The following is a 15,639-nucleotide window of genomic DNA, read 5'->3' on the forward strand; positions in this document are numbered from 1 at the left end:
TTTTCTAAGTGATCCCTGGAGTACCTGAAATGATTTTTCATGATAGTTCAGAAAACGGTGAAAGTTGCACATGCTGGACTTCCTCCCTAACCTTCCTGGCTCCTTCCTCTGATGAGGAAGCTCCCTTTGGCACTGGGTGGGGGGAAATCATAGCAAGCTTTACTCTGCTGTGGTCAAGGAAAACCATCAGTATAAAAATGCCCAAGTGATCTTTATTCAAATGGTACATTTCTCAGTTGAATTATAACTTAATTGGGATGTAGGTGTGATTGAATAGTCTCAAATACCCCCTCATTTAAATAAGAGCATAGAAAGAGCAAAAGATGTGTCATATCCCACCACCTCTATTGCTGGAGTGCTCCACGAGGCATACAGCACCTTCTCATGTATCTACCTCTGCCCACTCACCTCCTTTCAGAAGCAGCCAAGGTTTTATGGTTCACAGCTGGAGCCGTCTCATTTCCTCTGGGCTTCCAGAAGCTCTCCTTGCTGCCCTCTTCCTACCTGCCCACTGGGTCTCCAAACTATTTCTGCTGTATCCACTATCACATTAGCCAATGTTCGCTATATATGACACGTGACATGCCCAAAGTCCTATCAAACCTTACATTCACGTCAGTCATTTCTTTTCTTTTCTTTTCTTTTTTTTTTTTTTTTTTTTTTTTGGAGCTGGGGACTGAACCCAGGGAACCCACGTCAGTCATCTCTGTGAGCCTGATCTTTCCTCTCAGGCATCTTCTCCACCACTGCTGCTAAATGAGGTGCCTAACTAGATCCTCTCAAAGAGGTGGGAATGGGATTCTAGACCAACTGGAAAAATGAAATCCTGTGACCAGTGACACTGATGGTCAGTTCTGTACAATAAAACCACCTAGATTCTAGGTCCTGAAAGAAGAAACTGAGTGCTCAAAGGCTTGAGATTGGAAACCTACAGAAAGACTAAACCCATTTATTGATGAATAAATTCTGTTTTATTTTTCCCTTTGGGTGTTGGAGATTGAAGCCAGGTCCTCACACAGGTAGATATGCTCTGTGACTCAGCTATACAAGGTTAGCCCAAGAAATCGTCTGTATTATTAAACATTAAAAAATAATCAGTCACCAATTTAGGCTTATTATCTTCCCTCCCTCAGTCCAGCTCTTCCGGGCTCTCCAGCTGGAAAATGCTGTATTTTTTTTTTGTTCTGCTGGCCTGATAAAGCTCTGGGGTTAGAGAGAGGGCAGTGAATTAATTACCTAGGGTGTGAATACAAGCAGGCAGCCATTCTCAAGGTAAACTTTGGTCTTGAAACTCTACATCAAATCAATCACCAGCTTCTGTCCAATCATCCTCTGCATTATCTCTTAGGTACACCCCTACCATGTCGGTGATTGACATGCTAGTCAGGAGAAAGGCGAATGCTGAATGCCTCCTTTCCTTTGTCATCACAGCTCCACTGATCCCTGTTTGTGTTAGAGTCCTGTCACAGTGATCTCCTATATCAATCTCCAGTGTCGGGGACTAGTTTTAAAGGCCTGGAATCCTCCATTACTGCCAGTGAAAGAATGCACTTGGCCTTGCCATTCCTACAACCCCACCCACCAGCTTGGCTTACTGCTGTTTTCTACATACGCCAAATTCTTCCTTGTCATGATTCCTTCTCTATGTTCTTGCCTAATCCTGTTGAAGTTCAGAACCTGGCCACACAGATGCTCCCTGAGCATCCTTCTCTGGGCTGGAGCTTGAATGGCAGCTCTGGTTTCATGGTATCCGTTGTCAAGTTAGTGCTTGCACGTAAGCACTGTCCTTCTTCCCCCAACTGAGGTGCCAGCTTCATGGCTCTTTCCACGATGTCAAGACACCCTTGTTGTCTTTATGTCACTTTGCTAAATAAGTAAGCAATTAGACCCACTTGTAATGCCTGAGGGAAGATTTTTCCCAATGTCTCCTCCCATTGATAGTCATTTCAACCGGTGCTTTCCCATCTCTTCCTCTTGGACTTCAGAGGCTAGCCAGGAAACAGGGCGTGTGAAAGAAAGGCTGAGGATGAAGCCCAGGAGAGTGCTTGCCTAGCATGCATGGGCTCTGCTTCCCAGTAAACCAGTCACAGTGTCACTCACCTGGAATCTGAGTAGTTGGAAGGTAGAGGCCAAAGGATCAGGAGTTCAAGCTCATGTCTGGCTACATAATAGAGGAAGGCTAGCCTGGACTACATGGATCCCTGTCCCCACCCTCTCAAAACTTCGAATGATTTTTTTTTACAAGAGGTCAGTCACTGGAAAATTTAGCGGGTGGGTACAGGAACTATGGACTTTGACCCAGTGCCCTACTTATTATGTTCTCTACACAGCAGGATCTCAAAGGGCACTTGGCAACAGGATGAGTTCATGACCTCTGCAAAGGCTTTATGTCAGTGTTGTGCTTTACGAGATGATGAATGTTTATGTAAGGCTTGTAGAAACTGCAAAGTATCCACACTGACCCATCAGAGCACAATATAAATAACTTTTCCGTGGCGATTTCTAATATTAACACAATGAAGCTGTGACCCAAGCTGGGGCTGGACCCTGAGGTTCTGGAGATGGGAGCAAGTTGAACACCTGATCTCAGTCCCCCTGGCTCCTCCTCAAGTGACTTCCTCTTTATGACTTTTCTGGCTTTTTCATTTTCCAGTAAGATCATCAAAGACAGGGAGAAGTGTGTACATTGAGTCACATTTATTGATGCATTCAGTATCAAGTACATAAGTGCAAATACCCAGAGTCTGTGATTGAGTCCGTTAGGAACTACAGAGGAAGAAATACAAATCGTAATAAAGTCAACATGCTGGCACTTTAGTTACCATACATGTAAATCAGCCCAGGCATCCCATACAATAAAAGTACTGTGCGTTCATTTTTGGATTTATTCTTTAATTCGATCATTCTTAGTTATACAAAACGGATCACCATATACACGGTCAACTGTTTTATATTAATTTTTATGTTCTGTGTGTGGGGGGGTAAAATGCTAAAACATTGGCCTACGATTCTATATAGTGTTATTAGAGATGAATCCAACCAGCAACCCAAGGACATGATAAGCGACCCACTATGTGTCAGCGCACTTGGCAAGAAGGGCCTAGCCACAGGGACAGTAGAAGCCACAGAAGCATTGCAGGGGGAGGACAGCAAGGGACGAAGGAGAACGTGAGCTCTCACCATCATGCACTTTTTTTTTTAGCAACACAAAATTAAAAACCACATCTAACACACTCTATACTTTAGTGCTTGACAAGGGGCGGGGGGACTCAAATATCCTAAGAGTACAGGAAAAGCCTGAAAACACCTGTCTCGAAGTTTGCCTCTAAGATTATGGTACTGGGGAAGGGAAACAATCAATTCGCAGTAACGAGGAAGGAGAGAGCTGTTACCACTCCAGACACCCCCATTCATGTCCGGCTTCTCCTGGGGCAACCATCTACTCAGCGTGCCTCTTGGCGCCGGGGATTTTAGCCTGGATCCTACAAAGGCACAAATCAAAGGATTACATCGCAAATGGTATCCATGAAACTACTTCGTGTATTCACTAAGTGGCTTTCCTCTCTGAGTAGTTAAATAGCAAGATTACTCGAGAAAACATAGTGTTCTACATGGGTCTCCAGAAACACTTACAAAGCTAAGCAAAGGAACTGAAAGTTGAATGGTGCCAGACGAGAGAGCTGCATTCTCTAGCCCAGCTACTTCATAGATTGAATGGCCGACTTGCTTCTTTCACAGATACAGAAGTTGTGATAGTTATCACTGGCTACTTAGTTCTGGGCAGTTCTGAAAGATGAGGAGGGCATAATGGCGACACCAGGAAGACGAAGAAAAACTGAGAGGGGTCCTGGCAAAGGAATCTCTTTACCACCCTTTCACAAAATACCCAGAACTGGAACTAAGCCTGGGTCCTAGCCAGATACTGCTACTCATTCATTGAATGAACCTTCCTCACAGCTTAGAGCCTCCATCCCCCCTTGCGCTCTCTCTCTCTCTCTCTCTCTCTCTCTGTGTGTGTGTGTACATACATGTGTGGTATATATGTGAGTGGGGATGTGTGCTGAGACAAGAGGCCAATTTCTGGTGACATTCTTCAGTTGCTTTCCACCTTGTCTTTTGAGACAGGTTCTGCCACTGGCCTGAGGTGTTCCATTAGGCTGGGTTGGCTGTCGAATCCCAGGAATGGGCCCGGCTTTGCCTCACCAGCACCGGGATTATAAGAGCTCACTACCATGCCTGATTTACCTTAACCTGGCTCTTATGCTTGGGCAGCAAAGAACTTACTGAGTTCTCTCCCTGGAAAACTCTTTAGCATGTGGGTGACCAGATATTGTCAAGGCTCCTAAAATTCTGTACTGCAGCCATTGTTCTGGTGTGTCCGTTATCATTTTAGGATTCTAGAAAGGCTTTGTTTATTGATTTGAAGCCTATGAGTTCAATTTGCAGACCTGGCTTGTCACCTCCCTCGTCACCTCATCAAGGGACTTCCGTGGAGCTTTCCTTCTCATCGAGATTGGAGAGAGTGAAATAAACTAGGGGACAGGACGTTCAGATGGTGACAAATGCTATGAAACAATACAAGACAACGTGATAGGAAGTGAGGGGGAGTTGTGGGGAAGTGGGTGGAGCCCACTTTAGAAATAATGATCTAAGAAACAGATGCCCAAAACACAAGCAGGAGCCAGCCGGCAACGATCTGCAGGCTTGGGGCAGAGAAAGCAGAGTACAGAGACCTTGAAGGAGCTTAGAGGTTGAGGGGGCAGGTCTGAAAAGCAGGCAGTGACCCAGTTGTGTTAGAACTTAGGGAGTATGGTAAAGGGTTTAAACTCTATTCTGGGTGATGGGAAGCCATTGACAAACCAGGAAAAGTGCTGATGCTGCCTGATTCATGTTCTGTAAAGAATCACAATGATCTCTGTGTGGAAAATAAACAGGGAGATGGGAGCAGAAACAATCCTGGGAGGACAAGCTACGGAAGTAAGGTGTCAGATGGTGATTGCCAGGACCACGTGGTAGACACGGGATAGGCATGGAATAGGTGAGGTGTGAGTTGGAGATGGGGATGGACAGCTCTGTTGATGGACCGGACACTGAACGGGCAGGACAAAGAGAGCCAATGGGGTAGACCTTATGGGCTGAGTAACAATGAGCATGATAATGGCGTTCATCAAGATGGCGGGGACAGAAGGCAAGAGGGCTCTGAGCTCTAACAGCACGATACTTGGCCATGTGGGTCTGAGATGTCTGTGGCTATGTCTAATAAGTGGGAAGGAAAGGTGAGTCTCAGCACAGGAGGTCAGGTGAAGACACAAGGATGGAGCCCTTGGTCTGGAGGCAACATGTGAGGCTATGGGTCCAGTTGAGAGGCTGGTGGGAAGAAGGGGATCGGAGGGAGCACAATGACGGTGGCCCACTGACTTCTGCTTGGATACTTGACTGTCAAGGAGATCAGCACTCCATGAGGCAGCAATTTCCTTGCTAAGCCACTTTATAATTATTGCTACTTTCCCTCCTGTGTCACACAAATCTAGAAGCTGGAATTTTCACTTACTGTTCCAGGGAGGGAAGGAGGGAAGGGGGGAAGGAAGGAAGGAAACTCATTCCTTCATAGAGCCAGACTTCCAGATTCCTGAAGATGGCTATTGTATCCTTTCAAGAGTAAATGTCTGTAGTGAGTGATGTTGGGTCTCCTGCCAGACTGCCAACACCTCCGTACCCCACTCATCTTTGTGGCGTTACTCTGTCATGTCAGTGAATGTTTTAAAATGTTGAATTCTGCCACACATGGTGGTGTGGCTATTCAAGAGGCTGAGGCAGAGACGTGTTCAAGGCTAGCCTCTGCAATTTAAGAGTCTGTCTCAAAATCAGGGTAAAAGGCATGAGGCTGTAGCTCAGTGGTAGAGCGCTTATACTAGTGAGCCTGGGGATCAAGCCGTCAGTATGCAAATGAGTCCAGTCCTGAAGTCTGTGGAGCCCAGACATGGAGTGGGGGATAGAGTAAGCATGGTCTGTTCAGATTTGGGAGTCAGTCTTGCATCAGTAGCATCTAAACTTGCACCCACTTTAGGAGTTGCCACAGCATATCACTAACCCATACTTGGCTGGGACTGATGAACCAATTCAAACTTCATCTCTGTGTCTCAGCCCCTCCACACCTACTCTGTCCTCTATTAGGAAAGCTGGCCCTGGGGAATCTAAACACGGGGCTCTTCTTCCCCTGATGCCTCATTTTTCTCACTCTGGTTTAGGATTGTAACTTAGTCAAGATCTCTGGGTTTGTTTTGAATCTCGGGCTAGCCCATGTCTGGAACTGCTTTTACTCCGAGCTTTGTGCCAGCCACCGAGAGCTTTGGTGTTCATCACTGATTTCTCTCTGCACAGTCGTGAGAAGTGAGGCCTAAGGTGACAGATGGGCACACGGCAGGCAGATGTGATAGGGAAATGGATGTCTTTTTCCATTCACTGTTTGCTATTTCAGCCTTCTTGGGGTCTACAAATGGCGTGATTGACCTTACTATATGGGTCTGTTTTCTACACAAGGATGAGAAACCTTGACCAGTGCCCTGTGAAATTAGAACAGCTATGGCCAGAGGAATCCATAGCCTCGCTCCACTTAGGGACAACATTCTGAGTGCATACATTTTACTAGAAACTAGGCTCTCAATTCTTCCTTTTTATTTGAAAACTAGGACACCTCATGCTTAGTTTTGTTATTCAGGGAGCTCTAGTCATGGAATTACTAATAACACCCAGAGATGTTGGGCAAAAAATGTGAGCACTTGTAGCTGCTTAGGCTGAAATTCATGTAACTGTATAGGGGTCTGTAACCCACCTGGTTCTATAGGGTTCTGTAACCCACCTGGTTCTATAAGGGGCTGTAACCCACCTGGTTCTATAGAGGGCTGTAACCCACTTGCCTCTATAGGGAGCTGTAACCCACCTGACTTTCTATAGGGGGCTGTAACCCACCTGACTCTATAGGGAGCTGTAACCCACCTGACTCTATAGGGGGCTGTAACCCACCTGGTTCTATAGGGGAGCTGTAACCCACCTGGTTCTATAGGGGGCTGTAACCCACCTGACTCTATAGGGAGCTATAACCCACCTGACTCTCTATAGGGGGCTGTAACCCACCTGGTTCTATAGGGGGCTGTAATCCACCTGAATCTATAGGGGGCTGTAACCCACCTTGTTCTATAGGGGAGTGTAACCCACCTGGTTCTATAGGAGGGCTGTAACCCACCTGGCTCTATAGGGAGCTATAACCCATCTGACTCTCTATAGGGGGCTGTAACCCACCTGGTTCTATAGGGGGTTGTAACCCACTTGGTTCTATAGGGGGATATAATCCACCTGACTCTCTATAGGGACTGTAACCCACCTGGTTCTATAAGGGGCTATAACCCACCTGACTCTATAGGGGGCTGTATTTTCTTAAGATTTCTAGAGCTCTCACACCTTTCATTTCTTTTGTAATACTTACTTAGAGCCTTGTAATTGGAGACTTCTCACTGCCCCTCTCACTTTCCAAACTCTAAGTCTTAGTAAGCCTTAGCCCCTGTGGTGGTTTGGGTGTGATATTGCTCCCGTAGACTCACATTGAATGTTTGGTCTCCACCTGATTAGCCATTTGGGAAGGCTATGGAATCTTTCAGAGATGGAGCCTTGTTGAAGGAAGTGTATCATTAGGGTGCAGGCTTAAAGTTCTATAACCTGGCCCTCGCTTCCCGGCTTCTCTCTCATATAGGGATGAAAATGTGATCAGTCGGCCTCCTGTGTGTCTGTGGCTTCTCTGACTATCTCTATGTCTTCCCCACTACGATGGACCCTATATCTCTGGAACCTAAAGCCAAAGCAAACTCAATCCTCCTCCAAGCAGCTTTCAGAGACCATAAAGCTCCCCGAGAGCAGTGCAAACTCCTTTTCTGGAGTTACTCTAACAGGCAATTAGACTTTCAGAGGGTGAAGAGGCCTAAGCAGCAGGATCCTAAGGAATTTTTCTCAGTCTTCAGTGCTGGGCATCACAGGCTATTGGTGAACGCTTGTTTTTTCCTTTCTGATGAGAACTATATAGCTTATCCAGTTTCCCTTTTTGCTTTGGCTACCAGGAAATGCAGCCAACCTAATCTAATTTCACGTATAGAAGCCCTATTCTCATGGGTCGCATGCTTTCAGAGCTTTGATTTTCAACTATAATCTAACAATTAAACTACATGCGTATGCATATGCATATTTATCTTGAATGGTGATAGCCTCTGAGTTGACACCAAGGGCCATTCCGAGTGTGCTCATCTCCTGGCCTTAGCCTTTCTGTACTTTTGCCTCTCATTTAAGCTGCAGGACAGTGGCCAACTCACCCGCTGAGCATGATCAACATTTCTGTGTTTTTCTATGTGCTTAGACCATTTCTTCTTGCAGTGTCTTTCTCCTTACTATCCTCTGTGTGGATGCTTATTCCCACTTCAGGGCCTGAAATGGTGCTCGACCTTAGGGCTTTCCAGTATCCACTCTCAGAGCTGCTGTGTTCTCATCGCTCTGACTTTAGAATTACACACGGCTCTTTGTAGCATTTACATTGCCTCGTGCTTATTCCTTTATAACTTCATTTACACCAACAGCCCGAGGACTCCTGTTGAGTTGGACTCAACCATTTTCATGCCTTCTGTGTCACCACAGCAACACAGGCAATTGTCTCTTTGGAACTAAGTATCCAACCTTCACCCCACCCCCACCCTCAGCAACAAAATGAGTAGATAGAATTTCCTCAAGACCATCTAACAGAAAGAATATCATACAATTTTAGCCCAAAACTTCTAGTTCCAGCTGCCAAATTCCCACTCGGGTTTTCTGTGTGCTATAATTTTTAAGCATAGTTCTAGCTTCCCAAGAGTTACCTAGGGACTTCACTGAAACATAAATTATAGGTCGTCAACTCTAGAAATTCTAATACTGTAGGCTTGTTTTGGGTCTCGGGAGTCTCTTGCCTTTGAACTGACTCGACTTGAGTGCTAGCACTTCTCATGCTATGCCATCCTGCCATTTCGTCTCATTGAACGATGGCTGTTTCATTCGTCATCTATTTTTTTCATTATGCTGGTGACACATGGGTCCCAGGAGGGTGTTTTCAGGCATCCCCTGAAATTATGAATTGGGCTGAGAATGCCACATCTCCAAACTGTGCATGGAACCCCAACATAGCTCTGCATGACTTTAAGGAAGAGAGTATAAAATAAACACATGGGGAAGCGGTGCTCAGGAAAAGTCAAAATGTTCTGTACAAGGAGAGAGGATGACAGCTGCAGGCCTGAGCTACGATAACAGGGCAGAAGGACACAGAAGTAACGACTCTCCCTGTGGTTTTGTTGTCATATAGCGTTGATGTCTGAAGCGCCTAGGTCTGATCACCATCTAGGCTTAGCCGTATTTATCTGATTACTAAATGGAGTTAATGTCGATGGAGTCTGATCCTTCGGTAAAGTGAGTCTGTAGCTGAAGGAGAGTCCAACATTTAGGTTAAAAGATCCTAACAAGGCACTTGTCACAGCAGGCGGCAACAGGCCTTAAAACGTGAAGGTGAGAGCTGTGGAAATCAGTAAGCTAAATGACTGCATTAGCTGTGGGCATAGGAACCTGACATTTTCATCTCTGAGTATCTTACAGGCAGCTCCACAGAGCAGGGTCTGTTAGAGGCAGAAGGCACAAAACAAATACAAACTCATGCCATTAAAAGAGTGTAGCAAAAAATATTTAGGTAAATTATTCATGCATTCTAAAGCTTTAAGGTGACTTTACGGATTTAAAATTGGTAGGGTTCACTGTTCAAAAGACTGCAGGTGTTTATTAAGTGTTTTTATTTCAATGTGACTGTTCATTTAACATTTTCTGAATTACGGTTCTTTTCTTCCCTCCTCCATCTCGGTCTTGATCATGGGCCAGCCCTTGAGGGGAGTTCAGTATAACTAAACTTGTTAAAATAGATTCATTATGATCTCTGAAATAAGCTACTGAAGGTTTATTTTAATTGAGGGTTTGAAAGTTATACTTATTTTTTGAAAAATTTTAATTTCGATGAGGGTGAATGTATGACTCAAAGGAGTAAAGCATAACTCAAGCCTGTTCTTTCTCTACCTCTTCGTTACATCTAACCAATCCACTCCCAGGCTTGCTTCAGACCACGATTCCTTTTCATGAACTGCAACATGTAACTTACTTTGCCACAACGGTGTTTATGTGAGTCCTCACAAGTCCCAGATATTGGTCAACCTGTGCCTACAAAGAGAAAGAAATCATGAGCACACCCAAAGACCACGAGGGCAAAATTTCACAAGAGTGTCTGACCCCACATACAACTTACCTGGTGCTTAACATATACCACAGGTAGAGTAAACATCGAAACCACAGCTGGAGTGAAAAAAAAAAAGGAAAAGAAAAAACCATTAGAACCATCATACCATTAGAGCTTTGAGAAATATCAACAGGGCAAGCTTACAGATTCATTCTGCATAGTCATGAGACTGCAGCATTACTTGGGAAAAAATTGGCATTGTAGATCAAAGATGGCAGGGCATAAGAAAACCAAATATAATGTTATATCTATAGATAATGAGGGTGCCCTGTGCCCTTTCAAGGTAACAGTTGATCCATCCATAGCTGCCACCGAAGATGTATATATCCCAGAGGCAAATTTTGTGATGTGATTGGAGGAAAAATAAAACACTGAAAAGTCCATTGTTAAATGGCCTACAAGATACTCTCGACTTGGGGGGAGTCTGATGCTTATTCCTAGCAATCCACCGAGAAGCTGGAAGCTGACAGCTATGGAAGCATCGCACCTGGCAGTCCATGGAACCCAGGAGCCCTTACCCATAAGCAGCAGGGTCAGGCCATTGAAGAGTGCGCCAACGTAGGTCAGGAGCCACATGAGGACTGCAAACTGAAGAATGAAAGCCCGTCAGAGAGCCCACCACGACCCCTCTCAAACGGGAGCCGTGTCTTTTCTGAGGTAGGATCTGAATTGTTCTAGCTAACATTTCAACTTTGACCCCTTCAGACTAGAATGAGCCACAACAGGCAATGGATTCTTGGGAAATGATTTTTGACAGGAAGTAAGAGTGCAGAAAGGTGTCTAAAGCTCACCATCCTGGTCCCTTGGAGACCTGGGATCATGCTGCTGTTAAGGGACCCAGTGAAATCAGAGGTTAAGCTAGGCATTTGGCAAGCTGCAGCTCTTGGCTGCTTTACAAGGGCCCAGGGTTTAAGAAGGGTTTTTACATTTTTAAATGGTCAAATTAAATGATAAATGTATTCAATGATTTGTAAGCTTACATTAACTTTAATTTCTAGTGTTCATCAATAAAGTTTTGTTGACACAGTCATAGCCCTTCACTGACGGGCTATCTTTTGCTGTTTTTGTGCTGTAGTTGCCTAAGCTGTGTAGAATAACACCGTCTAAAGCCACAGATGTGCAGGGTAAGAGATGCTGCCAGAAGCTGCAGATATGAGTTGACCTTTACAGAAGCGGTTTGCTGACCTCTGTTCTGGCCCACAATTATTACAAATACAAGCACAGCCGGCAATTGTCATCTCCTGACATGTCTCAGTATTTGTCAATATCCTCTTCCTGGGATGCAGCTTGTAGGTCAGGCCTGCACCCCGCACTTCTTCCTCTGAATCACCATAAACAATTATTCGTCGGTCCCCTGCACGAAGCACTCCTTAAGGACAGGACACTCACACCCACCTCCCCTCCTGCCCCCCCCACTCTGCTCATGGGCTTGCTGAGTTCTGTTTCAGTGACTCGGATTTTTACCAGGAAGTCACAGGGAGGTCCATGCAACCTGTTTAAAGAAACCCAGGAGGTCAGTGTTTCTCAACCTGTGGGTCTCAACCCCCAAGACCATTGGAAAACACAGATTTTTACATTGTGACTCATAACAGTAGCAAAATTACAGTTATGAAATAAAAACAAAAATAATTTTATGGTTGTGGATTACCACAGCGTGAGGATAAAGGGGCACAGCTGTAGGAGGAGTGAAAACCACTACCCTAGAGGGAGTGAGACTACCTGGAATAAAGCCTGTGTGTGTGCGTGCGTGTGTGCGTGTGTGCGTGTGTGTGCGCGTGTGTGTGCGTGTGTGTGTGGGTCTGTGTGTGTGTTTGTGTGTGTGGGTGTGTGTGCGTGGGTCTGTGTGTGTATGTGTGTGTGTGTGCGTGCGTGTGTGTGTGTATGTGGGTGTGTGTGTGTGCGTGTGTGTATGTGTGGGTCTGTGTGTGTGTGTGTGGTGTGTCTATCTGTGTGTGTGTGCGTGTGTGCATGTGTGTGTGTGGGTCTGTGTGGGGGGGGGTCTGTGTGTGTGGTGTGTCTATCTGTGTGTGTGTGCGTGTGTGTGCGTGTGTGTGTGTGTGTGGGTCTGTGTGTGTGTGTGTGTGCCTATCTGTGTGTGTGTGCATGTGTGTGTGCATGTGGTGTATCTGTCTGTTTGCGCACGCATGCGCGCGCGCGCGTGTGTGTGTCTGTCCGTCTCTCTGTGTCTGTCTGTCTGTGTGTGTCTGTGTGTATGTATATCTGTGTGTCTGCCTGTGTATGTCTGTGTGTGTCTGGCTGTGTGTGTGTGCGTCTGTGTGTTTGTCTGTGTTTGTTGTGTTTGTGTGTGTCAGTGTGTGTCTGTGTGTGTCTGTGTGTCTGTATGTATGTGTATGTCTGTGTGTGTGTCTGTATGGGTGTGTTTCTATGTTTGTGTTCATATCTGTGTGTGTGTGTGTATGTGTGTGTGTGTGTGCCTGTGCCTGTGCCTGTGCCTGTGTGTGATGTTCTGTGCTGGGCACGGATCTTCCAATAGATGCTTAACCTGAGTAGTTCTGGGGGGGCTTACTATTAGAATTCTCCAGAGAGCATACATGTTCCTTGAATATTCCTAAACATGATTAATTAGGAGATTGAATCTACATCCTCCCATGTAAAATGTCCAGAATGATCTAACCTAGGTTTGATCCTGGTTCTTCCAAATACAGCTGGGGGACCCTGGATAAATGCCTAAATGTCTCTTCTCGGAGCCAGTTTAGTCCTGTCATCGAGGCGACTACCCTGGATGAGGTTCATGACCCCACACACCTGGAGACGCTCGGACCCTGACTAAAACTTGCTTGGTTGGCTCTGAGCTGTAGCTGCCTACTGTAGTCTTCCCTGAGGGGACCTGGGCTGTAAGGCCAGAGGAGGAAGCACCATACTTTTAAGGAATCCACCAGGTCCTGGACCAGGAAGAGCCTCCGTAGCTCCTTCAGAGTGCTGTTCACGTATAGCTGCAGGCAGTCTGTGTACTTCTGGATCTGCTCCTGGGACAGGGTGATCTCCAGCTCCAGGTAGGCCCTGTCAACAAACCATCCCAAGAGAACGCCATTAGAGGGTTGAACACAGGCTGCTGCACCCCAGGGCCAAGAGAGTGCTAGTCACACTGGGAGGACTGTGGCTGGGTCGCCTCTGAAGGTTATGACTGTTGGCTGTGGGACAACATTCACACGGGCCTTCTGTACACCGGGAGTGCAGGCTTTCTGACCCTCTGGGGGCTTCGTGATTCTATCTACAAGACATGGTATTAAAGGATGAACTGGTAACTCAGAAGCCAGGAAGGACCGAGGAACACTGGTGAAGTCCACTCTTCACTGATTTTACCACACTTGACCTACAAAGGAGTGTCTCCTTTAGATACTGCAGCCACCTGAAAACCCCAGCTGCCAAACTGTTCCTTGACAAACTCTAAGAATTTCTGTTCTAGTTCTGAAGCTGCCCTCCAGATTTCTCTAGAGAACAATGGTAGCTCCAGTGGCCTTATTGAACATTCATTGGCCCTGGTGAATGATGGCTTCAGCAAGGAGGGCTTTGTTTTCATTTGTTCAAGTGGTTAGACTTAACTCAATACTAAATAAAATATAGAATATATTCATAAACTACATAAAAATACAACATATTTGTATAATATACATAAGCTTTCCATGCTTGACCACACTCCCCCACCGAGCTCTGTCTTGTCCCCCCCCCCGCCCCCCTATCTGAAGACAGCTCTAGACTGCCTGCCTAGCCTGGATTTCTCAAAGGCAGGTGATGACAGGCAGGGAGCGTTAGGCAGCCTTTGTTCTGCACTGTATGGAGGGTCTGTACTCCTCCAGAACTCTGTGCTGAAATCCTCACTCTTAATGCGGCCGACATTATCAGCCAGGTACTTTGTAAGGTGATTATTTAAGAGGATGAGACCCTCTTGAATGAGACTGGTGGTCATAAGAACCCATTTAATCGTCTTTATTGGAGCCCCAGAGAACTCTTGATGCCTTGTGAGGACCAAACAAAAAGATAACAGTCTGTAATTCGACCACAGAGCACTTTGGTTACAGATTTAGCACAAAAGGGAAAAATGTTGGTTTTTTTAATCATTTAATCCAATGAGTTTATGGTACTTGGTTATAAAAACCTGTACTGGCTGGTGTTGTGTGTCAACGTGACACAAGCTGGAGTTATCACGGAGAAGGAGCCTCAGCTGAGGAAATACCTCCATGAGATCCAGCTGTAAGGCATTTTCTCAATTAGTGATCAAACCGGGAGGGCCCATTGTGGGTGGTGCCATCCCTGGGCTGGTGGTCTTGAGTTCTATAAGAGAGCAAGCTGAGAAAGCCAGGGGAAGCAAGCCAGTAAGTAATATCCCTCCATGGCCTCTGCATCAGCTCCTGACCTGCTTGAGTTCCAGTCCTGACTTCCTTTGGTGATGAACAGCAATGTGGAAGCTGAATAAACCCTTTCCTCCCCATCTTGCTTCTTGGTCATGATGTTTGTGTAGGAATAGAAACCCCGACTAAGACACAACCTAAACTGACTTGGGAGTTTATATTTAAATATTAAGGCTTTTCTCTCCTTGGAAGAAACACACAAAAAATACTGATTTGTCTGGATAGTGTGATGTGATAAAAAAAATACAGAATCAGGTATTGCCTTTGCTCATACACTGACTAGTCTGAAGGAATTTTAAACTTTAAATCTGCCTGCTAAAGAACGATAAAATAATGAGGCTAAGTGTAGCTCTAGACTATTGTCCCTGTACCTGGGTATGAAAAGAAACAAGCCAAATGGGACCTAAGTCCCCCACAGCTCATCCTTGGGGACAAGTACAGGTCTGTTCCAGAGAGAATGCAGTAGAATGTGGAGGAGCCTGGCTGGCTAAGGACAGAGGCAGAGGCAGAGGAAAGAGTGAAGATGAGGACTTGGGTTGTTGAGAACAAACAAAGGAAATGCATTCTAAGTGCTACCATTTTGTTTTCAGACTCCACTTAATCATAGGGAGAAACTAAATTCAAGGTCCCAGGTCCTAGGGGATCTGACGGCTTCCCTATAGCTGAACAGCTTCTGTTGTAAACAGTTGTCTGAGTCCAGACATCTCAGGGACAACTTCTACATCTTGCCAGCAGGGTCAAACAAGTTCATGTTCCAAGGCCTGGGAATGAACGCCTACCCCACTTCTCCAAATGTTTCCTTGTCTGTTAACTGATAAAGAATATAGAAATTGCTGTTATGGAAAACAAGGTGTATGTTATAAAAATATATAACCAACTGCCTGTTATGCCCTAATTAACTACATGCAGCTGTCCATCTGCTGT

At 45.6% G+C, this 15,639-nt stretch overlaps 1 protein-coding gene across 2 annotated transcripts in view; it reads right to left on the reverse strand.

Annotated features, from left to right (window-relative positions):
• Positions 1-2,682: 2,682 nt before the first annotated feature.
• Positions 2,683-15,639, reverse strand: part of Rtn1 (reticulon 1) — a 220,204-nt gene continuing 207,247 nt past the window's right edge. For both annotated transcript variants that reach the window (NM_053865.2, XM_008764690.4), the window contains 5 exons: positions 13,228-13,366; positions 10,864-10,933; positions 10,355-10,401; positions 10,211-10,269; positions 2,683-3,482 (listed from right to left, as the gene is read on the reverse strand). In NM_053865.2, coding sequence (NP_446317.2) covers positions 3,440-3,482; positions 10,211-10,269; positions 10,355-10,401; positions 10,864-10,933; positions 13,228-13,366 — 358 coding nt within the window. In that variant the 3' untranslated portion in view covers positions 2,683-3,439. The remainder of the gene's footprint in view (positions 3,483-10,210; positions 10,270-10,354; positions 10,402-10,863; positions 10,934-13,227; positions 13,367-15,639) is intronic.

The sequence above is a fragment of the Rattus norvegicus genome, chromosome 6 (assembly GCF_036323735.1).
Source record: "Rattus norvegicus strain BN/NHsdMcwi chromosome 6, GRCr8, whole genome shotgun sequence".
NCBI classification, from domain to species: Eukaryota; Metazoa; Chordata; class Mammalia; order Rodentia; family Muridae; genus Rattus; species Rattus norvegicus.